Raw genomic sequence first — 20070 nt, 5'->3', positions numbered from 1 at the left:
AGGTCTCAGCACTATCTCCCACTTGAATTTAAATATCTTTTATAACATTAAAAGTTGCTTTATTTTTAATAAGATTTATTTTTATACACTTTTACATTTTTGTAAAAAATTGAACAGTGAGAAAGAGTATATATATTCTTGATCAGCAAGCAAATCAAATTTGTTATATTGTCTGCTATACTCAGGACAAATGGCTTTAATTTTTTTTTAATTCCTTCCCCTTCCCATCAATCGACTTACGCCCACAAAAAATCAGGAAAAAACTTAAATAAATCACACATAAGCTTTGTCATGTTTTTGGCCGATACCGATAATTTCAGAACGATCGGAAATATAACACAACACAACACAACACTTATATAAGTGTGTATAAAAGTTGGTTGCGTCCAACTTTAATGCATCCACGTGTTTCAATAAGATTTGGCGATAAGGCACACACATACATACTGAACTAGATTAAAATACTACAAGTATAGCCACTAAAAATAGCCGTATATATTTTTATTAAAACTAATATGATTTAGTTTGTCTCGGCTATTTAATTTTAATATTTATAGGATTGTAAAGTTGCTAATATAAAATTTATTATTTAAATTTGTACAAATTCTATTCGAGCAAACAAGTTTTGTTATTGTATATGAATAAAATTAAAAGGATGTTCATGAATATTTATTTAATTATCTTAAAAATAATGTTATACACCCGAAAAGAAAATGTGCTAAAATAAGCGTAAGCCTCATTAATAAAAGTAATTTGCGTGATCTTTATCTAGCTGCGGTTACATATAATTGTTTTTGACAGTTATCAAGCTTTAACATTATCTTTTGTTTGCTTGCCTAATCAGGTAGAAAGCCAGCCCATTCTCTATATATATGCAGTAACATCTTTTGGCCAGAATCAGTTGCCGAGATGTTCAAGTTGCTGCTTTGCTGTGTGGGCTTGTTCGCAAGTGTCTATGCGATAAATTATGGGCAGGACCTAATGACCTTTGAGCAGTACGAGGTAAGCATATTCAAGTGTCAACGAGGCGTATGCATTTGGTTGATTAAATTAATTATTTTCAGACATTGTTTGCGAAAACTTATGCAACGACAAAAGAGCGTAATGATGCCAAATACTATTTCAACTATCATAGACAATGGGTAGGCCAGCAGAATCAATTGGCAGATCGCCAGAAGAGCAGCTTTAGAGTGGACTTCAATGCGTTCTCGGATATACGTACGCTGGCCTTTGCGGCGCGTTTGCCCAAGGCGATCTACCCCGCAGTGTCTAATGATGCAACGCCCATGCCAGCGACTGGTCCAACTCCAGCAGCATTCAATATAATTGAAGAGTTTCAAGTGCAAGTGCAAGCACAGGATCAAGGCTTGGTTTGCAGCAGCAGCTGGGCCTATGCAGTGGCCAAGGCGGTGCAGATAATGAATGCCATACAGTTGGGAACTCTCGCGCCAGTTGATATGTCGGCGCAACATTTGATTGATTGCACCGGCTTGGGCGCTGGCTGCAGCACTCAAGTGCCACAAACAGCTTTCGACTTTCTACAACTGCCCAACGCTCAATTGCTGACCCAGGCGGATTATGCAGCAAGTCCAGCACAAAGCACGCAGGGCATGTGCAGAGGCAGTGCGTCCACTGTCGGCGGCATTCGCGTGCTCAGCTATGCACGCCTCAGCACTGATGCCGACGTCATGCGTTATGTAGCCAGCGGCTTTCCCATCATAGTCGAATACAATCCGGCAGAATTTGGATTTCAGCACTACAAGAGCGGCGTCTATGTGCCAGCCGCGCCCAAGGCACAGGCCTCACAGTTTCTAGTCGTAGTTGGCTACGGACATGATGCTGAGAGCAATCTGGACTACTGGTTGTGCCTCAATTCCTTTGGCGAGGGCTGGGGCGAGCGTGGCTTTATTAGGATTGTGCGCAAGGCAGCGTATCCAATTGCCAAGCGTGCAATCTTTCCCAATACTTTGGGTTAAGGCTTAGTGAAATATATATATTTATGGGCATTCAATGTAAAAACATTTGCTTTTTGTTTTTGTTTTGTGAAAGTTTATAACTTGTTCCGTTTTATTCAATATTATTCAATGGTTTTGTATTTAGTTTATTTATTGATTTTTCATCTACAAGCGGAGCTTTACAGACTTAAATACTAAAAATTAACAAGTTTACATAATTTTTGTCTTAAATTTTTTGTTTTTTCTTTTCATTGTTAATTTTATAATTTTTTCGCATATATATATTAAGTTTTTTCTTTGTTAAATTTGTTGTGAAAACTCATAAACAAAATCTATAAACTGAAAATTATAATATTTTCGACTTAGCCAGCGCAGACAAAACAAATTAATGTACGTTATTATTATTTAATATTTTTTTCTTGTTTTTATTTATGCAACTGTTATTTATTTTGCTTTAGTTGTCATCAAAAGTGTGTTAGTTGTGTGTTTTGAAATTTTTATTTGGTGTTCACTTTTCATGCGAAAACATTGTTTATTTTTTAGTACTAATATGCTTGTAGTTATATATTTTTTGTTAATACTTTTATCTCAGTAGCTGATGTATTATTTTATAGCATGCCGAGTTGCCTGTATAACATGTATATATATATATAGCTATATGTATTTGTGTGTGTGTGTGTATGTGTATGATTTGTTTATTAAAGTTTACTTTAGAATCTCTTGTTACTCGTAAAGCAAAGCTCAATGATATGATGCCGGGCTGTATTTTGTAACATGTGTTGGTGTTTTCAAAACCTTTTGTATTACTTTTAAACAAAAGCTCTATGGGCAGCGAATGAATTGCATAGCATAGCCTTAGGCGCACATCTTAAAACTTTTGCGTTTAGGCATGCCCTCGAACGTATGCTATACTCTTTAATTTTATTTATTATTTCTGCCGCATAGAGTTGTGTTATTGCATGTGTATTTTTTTTGTTGATGGCTACGACTTATTGCTTAAAATAAAATTGAAATTTTGCTTCAAAGTTGTTTAACTAATAACATTAATTTTTGTATAAGTTACAACGACTAGTTGTTGCTCTTTATGCTCAATTGTTTTGTCATTTAGAAATTAATATTAGTTAAGTTTATCTACATTTATGCTTGTATGCTCACAATGTTGTTGTCTTTTTAGCTGTTCATATAATTCTTAATAATAATTTAACTAAATAATCGTGTATGTATTAGATATAAGTATATGAAAATGTATGTAAATATATACGTGTTTAATAAAAATTTATTTCTCGTCTACACACAATGTTCGAAGAGGGTGCTGGCTAGTGTTTGTTATTGTTTTTATTTGTTTTTTCTTGTGTGGACTGTATGCATGTTTGTGCCTAAGAGTTTGTTAAATAAAGCACTTGTATTTTGTAAATACGTTTTTTGAATCGGAGTGTAAACCAAAACTTAGCATGAATTTTATTTTTCGTTTATGCTTTAGGAAGAATTTCATGTAGGCTTTTTTTAAATTTTATTTGTCTATTTTTTAATTATTTATATGAAGCTTAAAATGGACAAAATATGATTTGTTTTTTTTTTATTTCTTATCTTCTTCTTTAAGTTTTATATTATTGCTAATTATTCATGAATTTGTTATTTTGTAAATAGTTTTCTGCCTGCATTTAGTTGAAATATAACTTTTTGTATTTATTTTTTGGATGTTTCGAGTCCTAGTTACTGCAAATACTAAACTCTAGGATTAATGTACTCTCATTGGTTTAATTTGTAGTTTAGTTTTCTTTTCTGTATTATATGTAAATATCGCATTTTTGGTATTTGTTTGAAAGATGCTTAGCGCACACAAATAATGAAGATATTCGTATTTTTTGATGGATTTTATTTGTTAAAAGTATTATTGCTGAAGCAACTGTAAGAAAACATAAATAAAAGAAGTTTTGTTTTAATGTTTTCTTTAGGTTTTGTTAGAAATTAAGTCATTTTAAAATTTGGGCATTTACTTTTTTTGGTTGTTGTTTTTCTATTAGGCGGAGACATTTACTGGCAGTTTTTTGTTTATATGTTTCGGTTAAACAAAAATGTTAGATAATACACTTAAATTGTTTTTGCCGCCCCAAATTGTTTTACATTATTAGAGGTACTCATTAGTATTATTATAGGCCCAAGAAATAAATTTGGTAACATTATCATACACTTTACGCTTACGAACACATGTATAATTTAAATAAACTGAGCAACCAAATGTAGTTTATTGTAAACCAAAACTAAAGAAATAACTAAATACACCATTGCAGATCTCAAATGCCACAGGACGTGCTCATTTATGAGCTCATGTCTCTTATGCTGTGTCGGGTTACGAACAACGTGCAAATGGAGGCGAGGCCCAGCAGCATCAGCATTTGTGAGTTGCCAACGGCTGTGGCAGCGTTGCACAGATCCTTGGTGCATGAGCAGTAGGTGGCAGAGACATCATGTGTGCCCGAACGTCGCACGCATTCACGATCGGTACGCTCGTCCGGAATATAGCCGCAGCCACGCACAATGCGAGTTTTGCCATAAACTAAAGGTGACAATAATGAACTAAATGCTTATTGAATTAATTCAATTGGCACTCACTTTTCTGCACAGTCTTGCGGCACAGCATGGGCTTGAATTTGTCCTTCAGGTGCTCCAGTGGCTCCTGTTTGCTGCAGTTCACCTCGCCAATGGAGTAGGGCTCAAATGGATCGCCACAGCGTGGATCAAACTCACTGTTGCAGTCGTAGCACATGAGGGCAGTGGAAACTAAGCGAAATTAAAAATCCATAAGCATCAATTTGTATGCCAAATGGCAAAGGGGCACGTTCGTTATGGGTTGTGGGGTATTTTTGTATTGCATAAACTGAGGCGCTTACCTTGTATGCAGCACAGCAGGCCTAAGAACAACAGCGTTTTGTCCATAAAAGGTGACATTTTGTATTTGTTTTTGTAGCTGTTCGGCTTGGATTTAAATTGGTTTCGTATGCTTATAAGTTTTTTTTTGTTTATATATATTACACACTTTAACGTTGTGTTAAATTAGCATGTTAGCTGAAAAAGAAATTTGATTATTTATTAAATTTTAACTAACACACAAAGTTGCTTAAATTTAAAGTTCCGCAGCCCATTGAACGAATTTCAGCTGACGCATTAAAAAGTGAAAATACAAATGGAACGCAAACTGCAATTTGCGAGAGAGCGCACAAGAGCGAGAGAGCGAGAGCGTGCAGCCGAGGCTGTTTGAGTAAGCTTACTGCCTTGATGACGCGTTGGCTTAGCATGCGTTCCACTTTGTGTGGAATATGTGGAATGTAACCAACAACAGCGGCACTGCCAGCAGTGCGGCTGGCTGCATTCGAACGGCCATTTAATTGGATTGCAATGATTGTTGCCATGCTCTTGTCTGCCTTTAAAGTATTTGTACCTTGCACTAGTGCATGTCATCCACCTATATAAGCTACATACATACCTACTATATATAGTATGTATGTACTTATGTATGTACAAGCAGCCAATTGCTTGAAAATTGATTTTCCCCACAGTGCGGGTGTAGATTCTCATACGAGAATAATCAATGGTCGGGGGTCTTAGGAATGTGGATAAGCTTTTAATAGTTTTGTCGGGCCAAACATTTCGTGCTGATGGCTCACTTAGGTTACGCAAATTACGTTTATATGGAATTGCCAAGAGTTTGCATATTAAATCTCAAACGAAAATATGAACAACGTTTGGATGAATTATATTTTTTATAGCCACTATATATATGGTCACTGCCGTCGTACATACTGCATATGAAATGAGAGAATAAGCGTTTAAATGAATTAAATATTTGTTCGCCCTATCATAAACTTGAATAAGTAAACACAAAAAATTAAGTGAAGTGTTCAACTTGTACTGGGGCTATGCCTATTCCTATTTCATTAAATAGTTGACGATCTAAGAACAAATTTTTATATGTGCTAGTATTTTGATGTTGAATGCAAAAATGTTTATATAATTATTCTTACTAATCTTCAGTAACTAAGAAAAACTTTCAAGTGGAAGTGGAAGTATTTGATAATCCATGAACTCTTTCTGAGTATATATATTGCTAATTAGATAATTGCGAGGCGACTGCCAACTGTGCCGCTGTGGACAGTGCACTGAGCCACGCTCTTTAACTGGACTGCAAGTAAGCCAAGCCCAGCATGACGTATATGTAATCAGGCAAAGAGCATTGCACTGAAGGAAACCCTATGGCTGGTTTAGTTCTGGCACACAACTGCTGGCTGCCTGCTTGTGGTTCAAAGCATTACTTGACATACACATGTGTGCACTCATAAAAGCGACTCACTGAAAATTAGATATAATCGGTGCATGACAAAAGGCGCATATTACGCATACGCCACGTGTGTGTGTGTGTGTGTGTGTGCGCGCTAGTTTATGCTTCAAAATTTGGGTATCTGGCACAAAAGGTAGTCGTAGTCAAAAGGCAATCAATAAGGTAGCTAAGGGGCCCGTTGTCATGTCAGTCGGCCAATCACAGTCGTTGTAGTATTGTTATTATTGCAGCTTCTATTGCTGTTGTTGTTGTACTCATGTCTTTATGGCTTATTGACATGCTCGGCATGTTGAGTGTCAATCTAAGAATTAAGTTATCTTGATTGAGCGTATTCCCGTTCAATTTTATGCAGCAATTGATGAGCGTTGTGCGTTGCCACAGAAGTCCAGCTATGATGCATGCAACACCGTGTTGGTGTGGGTGCAGCAACTTGGATAAATTCAATAACTGACCTACTTCAGTTTGCCAGTTACGCTGACATGTGTCTCCCTATCCAGACTTTTGGCATTTCCTTAAGGGAAATGTTTCGCCTGTTTCTGTTTTCCTTTTTTTTTTGTGCTGCTTCCTGTTGTTTTCTGTTTCAGTGTGTGTGTTGATGTTGTGACGCTGCCGCTGCTGCGGCTTATGTAACAGCACGACCAACAGTCAGACAATTAGTAAAAGAGCAAAGCAAAAGTCAGCAAAGAGCTTCGAGTATCGATTTAGCTATTAAAAAAATTATACAAATGTCAGAATCTGTGACGAGTGGCATATTAAAAGCTGCAGCAGCTAACTGCAAACGGTTCTTGCAAGCATTTATACATTTTCATGTATATCCTGTGTTGTATAATGCACCTCGTTGGATAATTCTGTTTTTTTTTTACATTATATAAACATTATTGCTAAAGCATTTGATTTTATTAAGCTGCAAGTTTATGGTTATGATGTGCTTATATTGGCATTTATTTAAGGCATTTATGTTTTTAGCTTTCCAACGGTTTTGTAATTGCACATTTTTCACTATTTTTCAAAGCCACTTATATAACGCTTAAGCTTTTTGTAGTCTCTCCTCATTTTGTTGCTCTGCTAGTTGTTTTCAAGCGTGCTTTTATTTTTTAGTTATAATTTTTATTTGATATTTACGTAAGAGTTGAGTGTACACTGCAAAAATATTTATAACTCTGACAACTTGGCGCCGTTGCGAATTTCTTTCGATTGAATGAGAATTGGCCTATTGAAGGCTGCTGCCAAATAGAAATGGAAGCGAACGAAAGCGAAAAGCAGACGATAAGTGGGCACGCTCAGTGGGCGGGCGGTTTTGAGCGAAAATTCGTGTACAAGGCAAGGACGAAGCACAAAGTCAAAGCGTGTCGCCTGGCAGAGAGCCGAAGTAGAGCGAGAGTGGTTCTGGGGTGGCAGCAAAGAGCGAGATTGTGCGCCCTAAAAGGACACAAGGAGCGCAAAAAAAGTATGAAAAAAAAAAATAGTTAAATCGATAGCAAACGCGGCACACGAGCCCTTCCTTCATGTATTATCTAATATAACTCAAATGAATACTTTTGCAAATTCTATGTCGGTCTTTATTAATTTTTTAGCATATTCTTTTGTACTAACTTTAGTATGAACACTTGCAACTTGTATTTTTCGTTATTCGCTATTATTTTATTTTAATTTTAAGACGCTAAATCACTTCGATTACGCGACGCAAACGTTGCAACCCCAAAAACGTTAGATTTCTTTCTGAGCGCTGCTGCAGCAGAGATGCCAGTCGATAACAACCCTCAGCAACACTGCCAATCAGTAGTCCATAGAATAGGCGCAAAAATTCAAAAGTCTGGTATTTATCTAGTAAAAGTTAACTATGTCAGTTATTCATTGAGCTTCCATTGCATTTGTGCTTAACATAATCAAACATGTTATTGTATACGTTTATTAAAAATTATGGATATCGCCAAGATTAGAGTTCAACTTTAAAAGATCTCTCAATTGCAGCATTCAATTAAATTGTTAAATACTCATTAATTTAAATTGATAATTAAACTGTTAATTAAACATCTATAATTTATTAACAAAAAAGTTAGTTTTGAAATTCTCTAGCTAAATCTGTTAGTAAATACACACACCTTTTTAGAACACCTCACTTTCCCCTAATAACTAATAGTTTAAAATTGTATAGAATACTTATTCTAAATTATTTTATTTTAGGTATACGTAATATGATTGGATAGACTGTTCAATAATTCACTAATTCTATGATTTTCAAACCGACGCTGAGCGTAATCGATAAGTCGAGGTCTTTCTGTGTTACTTTTTTAGAGCATCAACAATTTTAGACCAAAACAATTGTACTTCTGGATCTTGCATTAATTGTCTTTTTTTCCTGCTCAGGACAACGTTGAGTATATCTGAGTTTTTACAGCGCTCCCGACTAACGTTTCTCGCGTCTGCTATCTCTGTTTCTGGCTCCGTAGGTTCATCAAAAGATTCAATTTCAGCTGCAAAAAATGTTATAAATTATAAATTTCGCATTAAAGTTTAGCAAATTACCTTTTTTGCACTTGTTAGTCTCTGTCTTTACCTTATCCATACGTTTCTGATAAGGTTTTCGCTGCTTTTGTGTTTCCTTGGGCTGCGTTGATGTGTTTTTATTGCGCTTGTTGCCCGCAATTGTACCTACTTCATATGGCGGAGTTTCAGGACTGGAAACGGGCATCTCTTGTTGCAGACGTCGCTTAACATGCAGATTAAGACGCTCCTTAATATTGGCCTTTTCGGGTGTGCCAGGAGGCTCCAGTTTAATCACTTGCAAGTTTTCTGGCAAATCTTCCATCACTCAGCTGAGTTTATTTACAAACTTTTAGCTGCCAGTGATGCGCTGCATAGTAAAGCTAGAAATAGTGCCGACAATTTAGCCATTTTCGCGTTAATATAGCTATGTCGTTCGAAAAGTCACACTCGGGGTCACTAGTTCACAACAAGATGAGCTCTTGGAATTTATAAGAAATGTTAGACCTTATAAAAATGATGATATTGACAAGATTAGGATTATTAGCAAAAAAATAGCATTGAGTTTACAGTAAATATTGTAGTTGATGACTACATATGCGTACAATATTTATTCAACACTTTTCTCTTCGTTTCTATTTATAATTGAAAACTAATTCTCTACTTTCTGTACCACATCTGCAGAGTCTTCATGCGCTTCACCTTCTTTTGCAGCTGCAGCACACCATACATCAGCGCCTCAGCAGTGGGCGGACAGCCAGGCACATAGATATCGACAGGTATGATACGATCGCAGCCACGCACAACTGAGTAAGAGTAGTGGTAATATCCTCCGCCGTTTGCACAGCTGCCCATAGAGATGACCCAACGTGGCTCGGGCATCTGGTCGTAGACTTTCCTCAAAGCTGGTGCCATTTTGTTGGTCAGCGTGCCAGCCACAATAATCACATCAGCCTGACGTGGCGAGGCACGGAAGACAACACCGTAACGATCCATATCGTATCTGGAATTATAAATATTATAGTACATTAAATGTTTTTATTCCATTTTTCATACCGTGGCGCAGCAATGTGCATCATTTCCACGGCGCAGCAGGCCAGACCGAAAGTCAATGGCCAAATTGAGCCCTTGCGACCCCAATTGAGCAGATCATCCAGTCGTGCCAGCGACCATTCAGCCATGCTGCTCTGCTTGGTGCCAAATGGAGAGTATCCCTTCTTGGCCAGCGCATTGTTTGAGTCCACCACAGGCATGGTCTGCTGATGGCGCACCAGCGCTGTGCTCAACGCACCACCGAAGGTGCCTTGTAGAGTTGTTGCATTGGCGGTACTGCCAGTGGCACGCAGCAGCTTGGCAAACGTCGTTCCAGCCACTTGTCGCAACATTTTTTTTATTCGCCGCTGTGTTTTATGTAATTTGCAAAAGGTACCAGGGCTGACACAAATATAGTCTGCTTCTAAATAACATTGGCAGCCCTGTCTGTCGCAGCTGTTGCATGATACTTATCGGCACACGTTTCATTTCTATCGATGCCGTCCTCCATATTGAATTTAGTTAAGTGGCAGTCCGGCAACGCCATTTGTGCAATTTCATCGAAGTAGCGAGAACGACGGCTCTGTGAAAATATACAAAATAAAGTATTAAAAGTGCATAAGTCCACATAAATCTACTGAAAAAGTGCATATTAATGAACAATAAATCAAGTTATCAATAAAATCAACGTTGGAAATAAGTGCAAAGTACGCAAGTTCTGCAACGAAAAAATTTTTCGCTACCTTCGCGTCGCCTTAAGATAATATTGCGTGCGTGCGATAGAGAAAGATAGAAAGGGTGCTCCGCTGGCAAAACAGGCAGCCGCAGGCCAGTTTTTAGTTGTGTTTTTATTGTATCGCTGCATGCGAAAGGACGCAAGCTAAGCACGCTGTAAAATATTTTTGATTACTGAGTTATGAGTGTCGCTGCAATGACTATGGACGATCAGAGACCCTTGATGAACAGTTACGACAAAATGTCTACAAAATATGAGCAAAACATGCATATGATCAACAGTGGCGGCGCTGGCGATGCCGTCGCCGCCGCTGCTGCTGTTAATAGTGTGAGTACAGGTGTAAGCAGTGGCCCTTCGGGCCCAGCATCGCCAACGCCGTCTGGTTTCGAGGAGATCGCACAGCAACAACAACAACAACAACAACAGCATCATCCTCATCAACACCATCAATCGAAACAGACACAGGAGACACAAACACCGCAAGAGCAAGAGCAGCAGCAGCAACAACAGCAACCACAACAACAGCAACAACAACATGATGCCGCTGCTGCGGAAGCTGTTGCGATAGCCGAACAGCGTCGTTTGCTCGAAGGTATTGAATTATTATTTAAACAACAAAAAAAAAAAATATGCAAAAACAGCAAAAAGAAAATATACTAAACATCTTACAATTAGCTATATATATTTATATACTTGAACCAACACAACAAACAAAACTAAAATCAGTGTACATTTGTGTGTAAATTGTATAATTTGCTTAGTTATTTATTTCTTTTTTTTTTATAATTTTCGTTTATAAATTTAAAGTATTATTTACACTATGTTTAAGAAACTACTACAGGGTTTTTTACAGCCAACGTTTGACTTTTTGTGCAGCAATGAAAAATGGTATGAAAAACACTAAACAATAAAGAACTCCCACGTGTGCCTTGTTTTCTTGTTTATCGCAAAGCAAAATAAAAACATACAAACATGTATACATACGCATGTTGAACTTGAATTGAATTTAAAATTAAAGCGAACACTCTTTGAGACTCTTTTGTTTATACAAATTATAAAATTTATTTTCATTAACAACAAAAACAACAGCTGAAGTGTTTAACCGAAAATTGTGTGTGCAAATAAAATTCAAATAATAATCAAGCAACAAATAAATGTCTCAAATAAAAAGCAAAGCAAAATAAATAAATCTGAATAGTGTGCCAAAGTGAACAGTCGCAATAAAATTAAACAAATAGTGTAATGAACAATAAAATAAAGCCCCTAAGTGTTATAAAATATATATATTATATATAATTATAATCTGAACAATTCGAATGTGTAAACCAAGCAACAAGTCGTGTGTACAGTTTTCGTTGTTGACCACTTTCGTTCGTTTTGTTGTCTACGTTGTTCGTTTGCCTACGTGCCCAAAAATAAAAAAAGAATAACAAATGTATAAATTTGATACCTCTGTCTCTGCCCCTGCGTGTGCGCGCTCTCTCTCACTCTCTCTCTCTCCCACGCTCGCTAGTTTTCTCAGTCTCTTTTACAAAAAATATTCTCTTCCGTTGTTCAACTAAAATGCAAAAGTTTACAGAAATATAATACAAAATTGAAGCTATGAAAGCGAGTGCATAATTATAAAATTTATATAAAAATAAACATTCCCATGTTTGAAGCTGTGTCGTTAAGTTATAAGCTGGCAGTGCATAAAAAGAACTTCAAATTATTATGTAAAATATACAAATAATATGCATACTACTAAAGAAAATAAAAAATATGATTAAAATGTTTGCACATAATATAAAAAGTATAAATAATGAAAACTACGCAAGCAAATGCGCGCCAAATTATTCCACTTGTGTTATCTTCTCACAGTCAAGTGTGTATGTGTGTTTGTTTATTTCCCTGTCTGTGTTATAATGAACATCAAATAAACTCGGTTATTGTTAAATATGTCACTTAGTTTAGACTGGACAAGTAATTGTCCCATTAAGGTGGACATATTTTAAATCGAAACTTCTTTAATAACTTTGATCACATTCTTGAAAGTTGAATTTTTAATTACGCATCAAATTCTTATGACTTGTTATCAAAGTAAATATTTATTTTTCTTCGTGTAAAGAATTTTTCAGAACTTTAATTCCTTCCCTCGTCACCAATGTAGGCCATATAAACACACACCCACGATCTTGACTCGCGTTATGCTTGTGATAATAAAAAAAATCAAACATAAATAATAATGATTCAGTAAAGAAAAATAATAAATATAATTACTTGTATAAATAAATGATTGTGTTTTTGTGCACAACGTAAAACAAAAGTCGATGAACTTTGTTTATGAGATCGAATCGAATGAGAGAAATCGTGTCTGAGGCTCTCTTAGTTAGTGCGCCAAAGAGCGTCAATAAAAGAGTGTTCGAAATGTAAAAAGAATAAGGGAAATATAAATAAATAAATATTAAGCATTGTTGTTGTTTTTGCCTTCAGAATAAGAAGCAAAGTGCGTGCGTTGCGAGTTTTTTGCAAGTGTTTTTCAATCAAAAATCTTTTTCAGTTTTTGCCAAACAAAAATTTCAAATCGTTTTACCACCCGCCACCCCCATATATCCACAAGCTCCTCCAACCAATAGCTAATCCAACACCACCCCCCTCATCCCACAGTCTATATATTATTTATATATACATATGCATATAAAAAAGCAAGCAAATTGAAGTGCAAGCCCCAAAGGCGAGTGTTGAGTAAAATTGCTTTCCCAAAAGCAGAGCAAAAGCAAAAATGAAAGCAAAGCAAAGCAAAAGCAAAAGCAAATGCATGAATGAAATCAAAAGCGTATGCAATTGAAGATTAGTGCAAGTGCAATGTTTGTGACAATAACAACGACGTTAACTACGGCAACGAAAATGCGTAATCAACGACAACAACAGCAGCAGCAGCAACAGCAGCAGCAGCCACAACAACAGCAGCAGCTACAACCAGCAGAGCAACATCAACAGCAACTACAACTGCAACAATCCATAAAAATGTCACGAACTTACACGAATGATTGCAACGCATTGGTATGATTTCGTATTAAGTTCAAATAAATAAAACAAAATGTTGTAAATATATATATAACATATAAATAAATATTTATATTTACACTAAATTACCAAAGTCTGTGGCTACAATATAAACTATATAATCAAATGCAGAACTTGATATGTGTGCGTGTGCTTATTATGCATATATAGATGTATCTTATGTGTGTGTGTGTGTGAGTATGTGTTTGCAACTTGAACTTTTGCTGTTTGCTGCTCTACCTCAATGTTTTGATCCAGCGTCCCTAGACGCCATTCATGTGTCCTGCCCTAGTTGACCATCTGGCTTAATTTAACAAACTTTGGTATTTCCCTTTCTCTGCATTTTCTCTAGATGAGATCGAAAACCTTAAGCTGGAGGTACAACGCATGGGCATGCAATGCGCGGATGCGATGCGGCGCGAGAAGATTCTTATGCGACGTCTGGCAAACAAGGAACAAGAATTTCAAGATTACGTTGTGAGTAATAAATAATTACACTCATTAGCGCTAATATGGGTATTGAATCTTAGTTTATATTCATTATTCTAAAATGATTTTTTTCAAGTCAACAGTTAACGCTTGATAAGATAATTTTAGCTCTACTAAGTCTATTTCACTTTGTTGCGTTCTTTTTCTTTAAATTTTTATTAATTGGCAATATACTATTTGTTTAAAAGTTAGTTTTTTTATTTAGCGTTCTTGAAAACTGATATTTAACCGATATTTTACAAATGTGTTTAATAAAAGAAAAATTAAATTAAGCTTTGAGCTTTATCTTAAAAATATACTTTTATCTCAGCATATAAAAATGTATAGACAGATATAAATTTATATTTATAAATGTATAGAATATATTTCTCATAAGATTAAGCTCAAGGGATTGATATGGTTAATATGTTTAAGATGACTTTACTTATCTTTAATGTTAACTAACCAGACTCTAATATGAAGCATTGACACCGGACTATAGAAATTGTGCTGTTTATTTACTAATTTTTTGTCAATTATATCTTTGATAGAGTCAAATTGCCGAGTATAAGGCACAGCAGGCGCCAACGGCTTTGGCATTGCGCACTGCCCTACTCGATCCTGCTGTCAATTTGCTGTTTGAGCGTCTGAAGAAGGAACTAAAGAATACCAAGGCAAAGCTGGAAGAGACACAAAATGAGCTGTCGGCGTGGAAATTCACACCCGACTCGAATACGGGTAAACGTCTGATGGCCAAGTGCCGCCTGCTGTACCAAGAAAATGAGGAATTGGGAAAAATGACTTCAAATGGACGGCTGGCGAAGCTTGAGACTGAATTGGCCATGCAAAAAAGCTTCAGCGAGGAGGTCAAAAAATCACAATCAGGTAAGTGAATTATACGCTTAATCAAAATTAGATTAATCATTGTGTTTGCAGAGCTGGACGACTTTCTGCAGGAGCTGGATGAGGATGTGGAGGGCATGCAGAGTACGATATTGTTTTTGCAACAGGAACTTAAGACGACAAGAGATCGCATACAAACGCTCGAGAAGGAAAATGTGCAGCTAAAGCAAGCGAATAATGGTGTCAGTCAAAAGACTGCAACAGACAATGCGGCAATAACAACAAATGGCAATGTTAACAATGTTAACAACGGCAACAACAACAGCAATAGTAGCAGCAATCTCAACAAGCTGGATACCATCAATGAAAGCGTAGAAGAGAACGGCACTGAGTTCCACACACACGACGCCAACAACGAGCAGAGCAACAACGAAGCGGCACAGTCTGCGGCCGACAATGCGGCAGCGCGTCTGGCACGCAAACGAAACTATGAGGAGGAGGAGAGTGCACCAGTTGTTGTTGCGGTGACGGGCGTGCAGGAATTGCCCGCGTTGCCAGCGATGCGTGAGGTTAGCACGCCGCGCACACTGCCGCCCAAAAAGTCCAAACTGCGTGGCATTGCCACCAGACGCAGCTCACAGCTGGATGAGGAACAGAGCATGGTGATAACTGCAACAACGACGACGACAGCAGCAGCAACAATAACGCCGCCGCAGGTGCTGGAAAATGTGGTCATTGTTAGCGAAGAAGCGGCGGCAGCAGCAGCTGCGGCAACAGCAAATACTGCAGAACAAGCGACGCCTGTGGACATGGAGGCCAATGCTGATGCACAATCCGCAGCGCCAGCGCGTATTCTAACGCGTCGCCGATCTGTGCGCATGCAGCAGAACGGCGGCGGTGTTGGTGGTGGGGTTGAATATTAAGTTTAATTTTGGCAGCTAACTTTTGCAAAAAGTGCGCTAAACTAATTCATAAATTTTATATTTTTATAATTTTATTATTTTTGCATGAATTGCAACGTTGACTTCTGACGTTTATATTGTGAATTGAGATTTATTAGAGAGACTTGTGTTTAACTTTATATTTTCATATATATACTTTAATATTAAAACCCGCAACACATTTGTAAAATACGTTAACAGTTTGTTTATGCCCATGCTTGCAGCATATTTACACTAGTAAAAGTCACTGATCTATATATATATACATACACATATATGGTGTAGTTATCATTTTAACAAAATCATTAAGTTCATACATTTTGATATACATATGTATATTAGAAAATGTCGGTTGCAAAAAGCTGAAAGTTCGAAAACAAAAAATCTTCTAGCTAAATTAGCATTAAATTTTAAACTTAAGGCATTTTTGTAATACGAAAACTGTAAAAACTATTATAAATTATGTTAAAAATAAATTGTTAAGCATAAAAACAATATTAAAACAAAAATTTGACTGAAATTTGTATTTGTTTATTTCGAATATAGATATAGTTATAAAATGATATATAAAGAATTACATTGTGGCTATTATTGTTATTCCCAAACCAGATAGTCGTCCTCAACTAAGTAGTATAAGCAATAATTTTAGCAATATTTTTAACTATGCATTATTACTTACCTAATTTATAAGGCTGGCAGACTTTAATTTCATTGCATATTAATTTGAGTGGCTGATTCTTTTTCAAAAGTTGCACAATTTGATCGCCGTGCTGAGTGACTATGAGTTGACATTCATTACTTAAATGTTTTAGACTTTGGCAGGCCTTACTCATGACATATTTAATGTCTAAGTTTTCCTTAGGAAATACTACAATATATTTTAAGTGCTGCATCAATGCATTGCACACTTCACATTCTGAAGTTGCAGGCCTTTGGTAGAAAGTGTCACGTTCATTCATTTGCAAAGTTGGCTCAATCAAGGCTTGACTTTCATCTAGCTCAAAGTCCACTAAAATGTGCATTTTGTAATTAGCTGTATTTATAGTTATTAACTAATACTTACTCAGCAATTTGTGATGGCAAGCATTTAATGCTGCGCAAATTGTTGGCGTGTCCATGTTCCTTGACATTAGTTCGACAATTTTAGCGCCATATTTTTTGGCCAATACTGCACATGGTCTGCCAGCTTTTAGCTTAAGGCATACATGGTTCAAAGCGTTTTGTATATTCTCATTAGCATGTGCCATGGATTTAAGCGTATTGACTAATTCTTCACATACTTTGCACTTGTTGTAGCCTTCAAGTGCGGCAGGCAGCTCAAGCTCAGTAGCTGGCTCTAGTGAAAGCTCGGCTTGCTCTTCAGCTTCATCTTCAGCTTGCTCCAGTGCAAGTTCAACTGTAATAATAACTCTTTAAGAGCTGCAATTTTTTAATCTTTTATTTTACTTACCAAACGTTTTATGTTTGCAGGCGCCAACGGCTTTGCAAATTTCGCCCTCCACTTTATGCGACTTAAGCATTTCAATAATTTTGTGTGCAGATTTTTTAATCAATTCAGTGCAAATGTGCTTCAGTCCTTTTAGCTTCTTGCATGCCTGTTTAGCCACATCGATATTCGCTGAATGTTGCACTACCCCCTTCAATACTTTTACCACTTGCTTGCAGGCCGAACACTTGGGATTGGCGCTTAGCTGTTGCTCTGCCTCGAGGCTTAAGGCAAAGTCAGCTGCTGACGCTTTGTGGCAAGTGGGCAGCAGTTCGCAGGTGTCTTTGGTTGTTAGTGTGCTTAAGTATTGCAGAACCAATGGGCCATACTTGCTAACAATTTGCTGGCAGTGTTGAGCATAAAATTTTGGCAACAGGCTGCAGCTTTCGTTTAGATTTTGCAGCACAAAGTTTCGCTTAGCTGGCGTATCAATAAATGATTTGGATATGTTTAATTCAAACTCGCAAAGTGAACAAATGTCTGCAGTGGCACTAACTTCATTCATATCTAATTCATCGTCTGCTACAATATTGGACAGCTCTGGAAGTTCTGCTGCAGCAACTTGCTTATGACAGACACCAGCGAATATACAAACTGCTTGAGCATCCACTTTGCTCTTCAGCAAGCTGTAGATATCATGCGCATACTCATCCAACAGGCTTAGACACTCTCTTTTGAAATTATGCGTCAAGGCGCAATATCCTTGCAACAGCTGCTTGAACTGCTTATTGACCAACTGTCTGCATTGCTTGCAGCTAACATCAGCAGCTGATGTTGCCTCGGGCTTAATACAAATTTGTTTACTTTGGCAAATGTCGTTGGTCTGCAGCTCTTTGCTTACAAATGCGTACACATCATTATAATGGTTTATCATTATATCAAGGCAGGGCGATTTTAATCCTGGCAGCTTGTCGCATAACTCAAATAGCTTCTCTCTAAGATCTTCCTTTTCGATTGTCTGAAAGTTGTGCCTCAATGACAGCGATAGCTCCTTGCAGCCATCGCAATGCTCAGCCTGCTCAGCGTCCCATGCCACATCATCGGGGCTGCAAACACATGCAAGATAAATTAACACAGGACCCAGTAGTGGAAACCCAGCATGTCCATGCTTTTAATACCTCAAAGCAAATCGAATTCAAATCAAAATAAAATCATAATCAATTCGAAGTTCGCCGCGCTATATTAATTTTAGTAGCTTGCTATATATCTATATAATTTGACAAATATCATTTTTTTTTTGCTTTTTTTGCTTGGTTGTAATTACATTAATTTTAATTTTTAATATGCAAGTCTTTTGTGGCTTATCGACTGTTTTAAATGTTCTTCACCTTGCATTTATTTATAAAATACTTACATATTCATAATGCTGAGCCATGGGGCTGATTCATCGCTGCTAACCAGCTCATAAAATTCAGCAAGCGGTGAGGCCGCAACGATAACGCCTAAAATTAGAAATAGTTAAAAAGTCAATACATATGTAATTAAAAAATTAAATCATTTTCAAGTGTTTGCCTTTGTGAGATCGATGCTATTTTGTGGATTAGGTACTTAGTGTTCCAATTCGCGAAATTATTTGTTTGCAAATATTTATTTTTTTTATCTATCGCTTAATGCAGTCAAAACCAAAGCATTGAACCACTCACCATGTGTGGGAGGCTGGGAGAGAAGGCAGTAAGCAGTTAAGTTCTATATGGACTGTTGGCTTCTTAACATGCAGTGCATAATTTGCCTGAATAATAATAGTAAGAACTCCATTTATTTACAATTAACCAATCAAAGTTTAAGTTAAGTTTGCGCTCCAAATGTTTTGAATTCAAACTTTTTGTAAAATAAACCAATAGAAGATGGTTTTTACATATGACTGCTATATATTAATTTAATATTGATTAAATAAATGTTGGATTGTTTCCACCTAGGCACAAGAATTAAGAAATGCAACAATTGAAAGAACGCTCAAGTTAAATATGTATTACGTTTACCAGTTTTTTTTTCACATTTAAATTGCACAAATATATATATATATTTTTTTAATGTGCACACTTACCATAAAAACACACAGCTATGAAAGCTGCAGTGCAAAAATGTTGCATTTTGTATAATCTGCACGTTTGTTATAAATAATAAAAATTAGTATGGCACACTTGAGATTCGAAGAGAAACTGAATCTAGTTCCCAGGAGTGCGGGCTTTATATAGATGCTTAGGAGCTAAGAATAATTTTATGGACTTATCGGTGCGGTTAGACCCGTGGGGTTAGCATAATGTTGGCATTTATAAATAGGCTGCAAACCCTTGACCACAATGGAATAAAACGAGTTTGTTTTTAGTTTTCATTTAGCACATTTTGACAAATTAAGTTGTTGGTTTTTTATTTAATATTAATATGTTTGTAAGTAATACATAAATGTATTGTTGTTGCTGTTAGATTTTTGATAGTGACCGTGTTTACAAAAGGAATTAGTTTGTTTTTATTTATTCAGCTCATTCTAGTTAATGATTGTTAATATAGTAGTACTAAAAATGTTATTACCACATGTTTTGTAAGCTGTCTACGTTTAATAATATAATTGTTAGTTTAATTTTACTTTAAAGTTAATTTAGAGTTAGCGCTACAAATGAGAGAATCGATTGACGTAACAGACGTAATTTCTTTTTAATTTATAATAAATACAATTAACAAATTCTGAGCAGTTGAAATGGCACAGGAAAAGGTACATGTAATACTTATATAAAAGAAAGAGGATG

General features: G+C 36.4%; 6 protein-coding genes across 9 annotated transcripts; 2 read left to right on the top strand and 4 right to left on the bottom strand.

The window, feature by feature from the left end:
- Nucleotides 1-904: 904 nt before the first annotated feature.
- LOC108595503 (ervatamin-B) lies at nt 905-2160 on the top strand. Its single transcript, XM_017980756.1, has 2 exons — nt 905-1002; nt 1065-2160. The coding sequence occupies exons 1-2, from the start codon at nt 910-912 to the stop codon at nt 1974-1976; spliced, it is 1005 nt and encodes a 334-aa protein (XP_017836245.1). The 5' UTR covers nt 905-909; the 3' UTR covers nt 1977-2160.
- A 1732-nt stretch (nt 2161-3892) lies between these two features.
- Nucleotides 3893-7989, bottom strand: LOC108597422. Of its 2 annotated transcripts, none has more exons than XM_017983974.1 (4): nt 7885-7989; nt 4847-5021; nt 4569-4736; nt 3893-4512 (listed from the first exon to the last, which is right to left on the bottom strand). In XM_017983974.1, the coding sequence occupies exons 2-4, from the start codon at nt 4902-4904 to the stop codon at nt 4274-4276; spliced, it is 465 nt and encodes a 154-aa protein (XP_017839463.1). In that variant the 5' UTR covers nt 4905-5021; nt 7885-7989; the 3' UTR covers nt 3893-4273. The 2 variants fall into 2 exon arrangements, with proteins under 2 accessions (XP_017839463.1, XP_017839464.1); XM_017983975.2 differs by lacking the exon at nt 7885-7989 and adding an exon at nt 7414-7706.
- Nucleotides 7990-8477: 488 nt separating this feature from the next.
- Nucleotides 8478-9131, bottom strand: LOC108597421. Of its 2 annotated transcripts, none has more exons than XM_017983971.2 (2): nt 8818-9131; nt 8478-8765 (listed from the first exon to the last, which is right to left on the bottom strand). In XM_017983971.2, the coding sequence occupies exons 1-2, from the start codon at nt 9098-9100 to the stop codon at nt 8575-8577; spliced, it is 474 nt and encodes a 157-aa protein (XP_017839460.1). In that variant the 5' UTR covers nt 9101-9131; the 3' UTR covers nt 8478-8574. The 2 variants fall into 2 exon arrangements, with proteins under 2 accessions (XP_017839460.1, XP_017839461.1); XM_017983972.1 differs by having other exon boundaries at nt 8651-8765; nt 8849-9131.
- A 209-nt stretch (nt 9132-9340) lies between these two features.
- LOC108597144 (NADH-quinone oxidoreductase subunit B 2) lies at nt 9341-10218 on the bottom strand. Its single transcript, XM_017983538.1, has 2 exons — nt 9832-10218; nt 9341-9778 (listed from the first exon to the last, which is right to left on the bottom strand). The coding sequence occupies exons 1-2, from the start codon at nt 10158-10160 to the stop codon at nt 9436-9438; spliced, it is 672 nt and encodes a 223-aa protein (XP_017839027.1). The 5' UTR covers nt 10161-10218; the 3' UTR covers nt 9341-9435.
- Nucleotides 10219-10371: 153 nt separating this feature from the next.
- LOC108597143 (pre-mRNA-splicing regulator female-lethal(2)D) lies at nt 10372-16285 on the top strand. Of its 2 annotated transcripts, none has more exons than XM_017983535.1 (4): nt 10372-11135; nt 13941-14065; nt 14608-14941; nt 14993-16285. In XM_017983535.1, the coding sequence occupies exons 1-4, from the start codon at nt 10724-10726 to the stop codon at nt 15820-15822; spliced, it is 1701 nt and encodes a 566-aa protein (XP_017839024.1). In that variant the 5' UTR covers nt 10372-10723; the 3' UTR covers nt 15823-16285. The 2 variants fall into 2 exon arrangements, with proteins under 2 accessions (XP_017839024.1, XP_017839026.1); XM_017983537.1 differs by lacking the exon at nt 10372-11135 and adding an exon at nt 12812-13585 and having other exon boundaries at nt 14993-16283.
- Nucleotides 16286-16373: 88 nt separating this feature from the next.
- On the bottom strand, nt 16374-19455 carry LOC108595624 (proactivator polypeptide-like 1). The gene is made up of 6 exons (XM_017980889.1): nt 19371-19455; nt 18681-18768; nt 17291-18372; nt 16904-17236; nt 16520-16849; nt 16374-16463 (listed from the first exon to the last, which is right to left on the bottom strand). Exons 1-6 carry the CDS (start codon nt 19414-19416, stop codon nt 16435-16437), a joined length of 1908 nt encoding a protein of 635 aa, XP_017836378.1. The 5' UTR covers nt 19417-19455; the 3' UTR covers nt 16374-16434.
- Nucleotides 19456-20070: the final 615 nt, after the last annotated feature.

The sequence above is a fragment of the Drosophila busckii genome, chromosome 2R, assembly GCF_011750605.1.
Source record: "Drosophila busckii strain San Diego stock center, stock number 13000-0081.31 chromosome 2R, ASM1175060v1, whole genome shotgun sequence".
Lineage (NCBI taxonomy): Eukaryota > Metazoa > Arthropoda > Insecta > Diptera > Drosophilidae > Drosophila > Drosophila busckii.
This window is presented reverse-complemented; position numbering and strand designations above follow the sequence as displayed.

What these genes read in the sequence shown, in the direction of transcription:
- LOC108595503 (XM_017980756.1), top strand. Translation starts at nt 910, where the DNA reads ATGTTCAAGTTGCTGCTTTGCTGTGTGGGCTTGTTCGCAAGTGTCTAT. An exon ending in TGACCTTTGAGCAGTACGAG is followed by an intron (nt 1,003 to 1,064) that starts GTAAGCATATTC and finishes AATTATTTTCAG; the next exon opens with ACATTGTTTGCGAAAACTTA.
- LOC108597422 (XM_017983974.1), bottom strand. Translation starts at nt 4,904, where the DNA reads ATGTCACCTTTTATGGACAAAACGCTGTTGTTCTTAGGCCTGCTGTGC. An exon ending in CCTGCTGTGCTGCATACAAG is followed by an intron (nt 4,737 to 4,846) that starts GTAAGCGCCTCA and finishes AATTTCGCTTAG; the next exon opens with TTTCCACTGCCCTCATGTGC. An exon ending in CCGCAAGACTGTGCAGAAAA is followed by an intron (nt 4,513 to 4,568) that starts GTGAGTGCCAAT and finishes TGTCACCTTTAG; the next exon opens with TTTATGGCAAAACTCGCATT.
- LOC108597421 (XM_017983971.2), bottom strand. Translation starts at nt 9,100, where the DNA reads ATGGAAGATTTGCCAGAAAACTTGCAAGTGATTAAACTGGAGCCTCCT. An exon ending in GACTAACAAGTGCAAAAAAG is followed by an intron (nt 8,766 to 8,817) that starts GTAATTTGCTAA and finishes CATTTTTTGCAG; the next exon opens with CTGAAATTGAATCTTTTGAT.
- LOC108597144 (XM_017983538.1), bottom strand. Translation starts at nt 10,160, where the DNA reads ATGTTGCGACAAGTGGCTGGAACGACGTTTGCCAAGCTGCTGCGTGCC. An exon ending in ATGCACATTGCTGCGCCACG is followed by an intron (nt 9,779 to 9,831) that starts GTATGAAAAATG and finishes TTATAATTCCAG; the next exon opens with ATACGATATGGATCGTTACG.
- LOC108597143 (XM_017983535.1), top strand. Translation starts at nt 10,724, where the DNA reads ATGAGTGTCGCTGCAATGACTATGGACGATCAGAGACCCTTGATGAAC. An exon ending in ACAGCGTCGTTTGCTCGAAG is followed by an intron (nt 11,136 to 13,940) that starts GTATTGAATTAT and finishes CATTTTCTCTAG; the next exon opens with ATGAGATCGAAAACCTTAAG. An exon ending in GGTCAAAAAATCACAATCAG is followed by an intron (nt 14,942 to 14,992) that starts GTAAGTGAATTA and finishes TTGTGTTTGCAG; the next exon opens with AGCTGGACGACTTTCTGCAG.
- LOC108595624 (XM_017980889.1), bottom strand. Translation starts at nt 19,416, where the DNA reads ATGCAACATTTTTGCACTGCAGCTTTCATAGCTGTGTGTTTTTATG. An exon ending in CTGCAAACATAAAACGTTTG is followed by an intron (nt 17,237 to 17,290) that starts GTAAGTAAAATA and finishes TTATTATTACAG; the next exon opens with TTGAACTTGCACTGGAGCAA. An exon ending in CTGCCAGCCTTATAAATTAG is followed by an intron (nt 16,464 to 16,519) that starts GTAAGTAATAAT and finishes TATACTACTTAG; the next exon opens with TTGAGGACGACTATCTGGTT.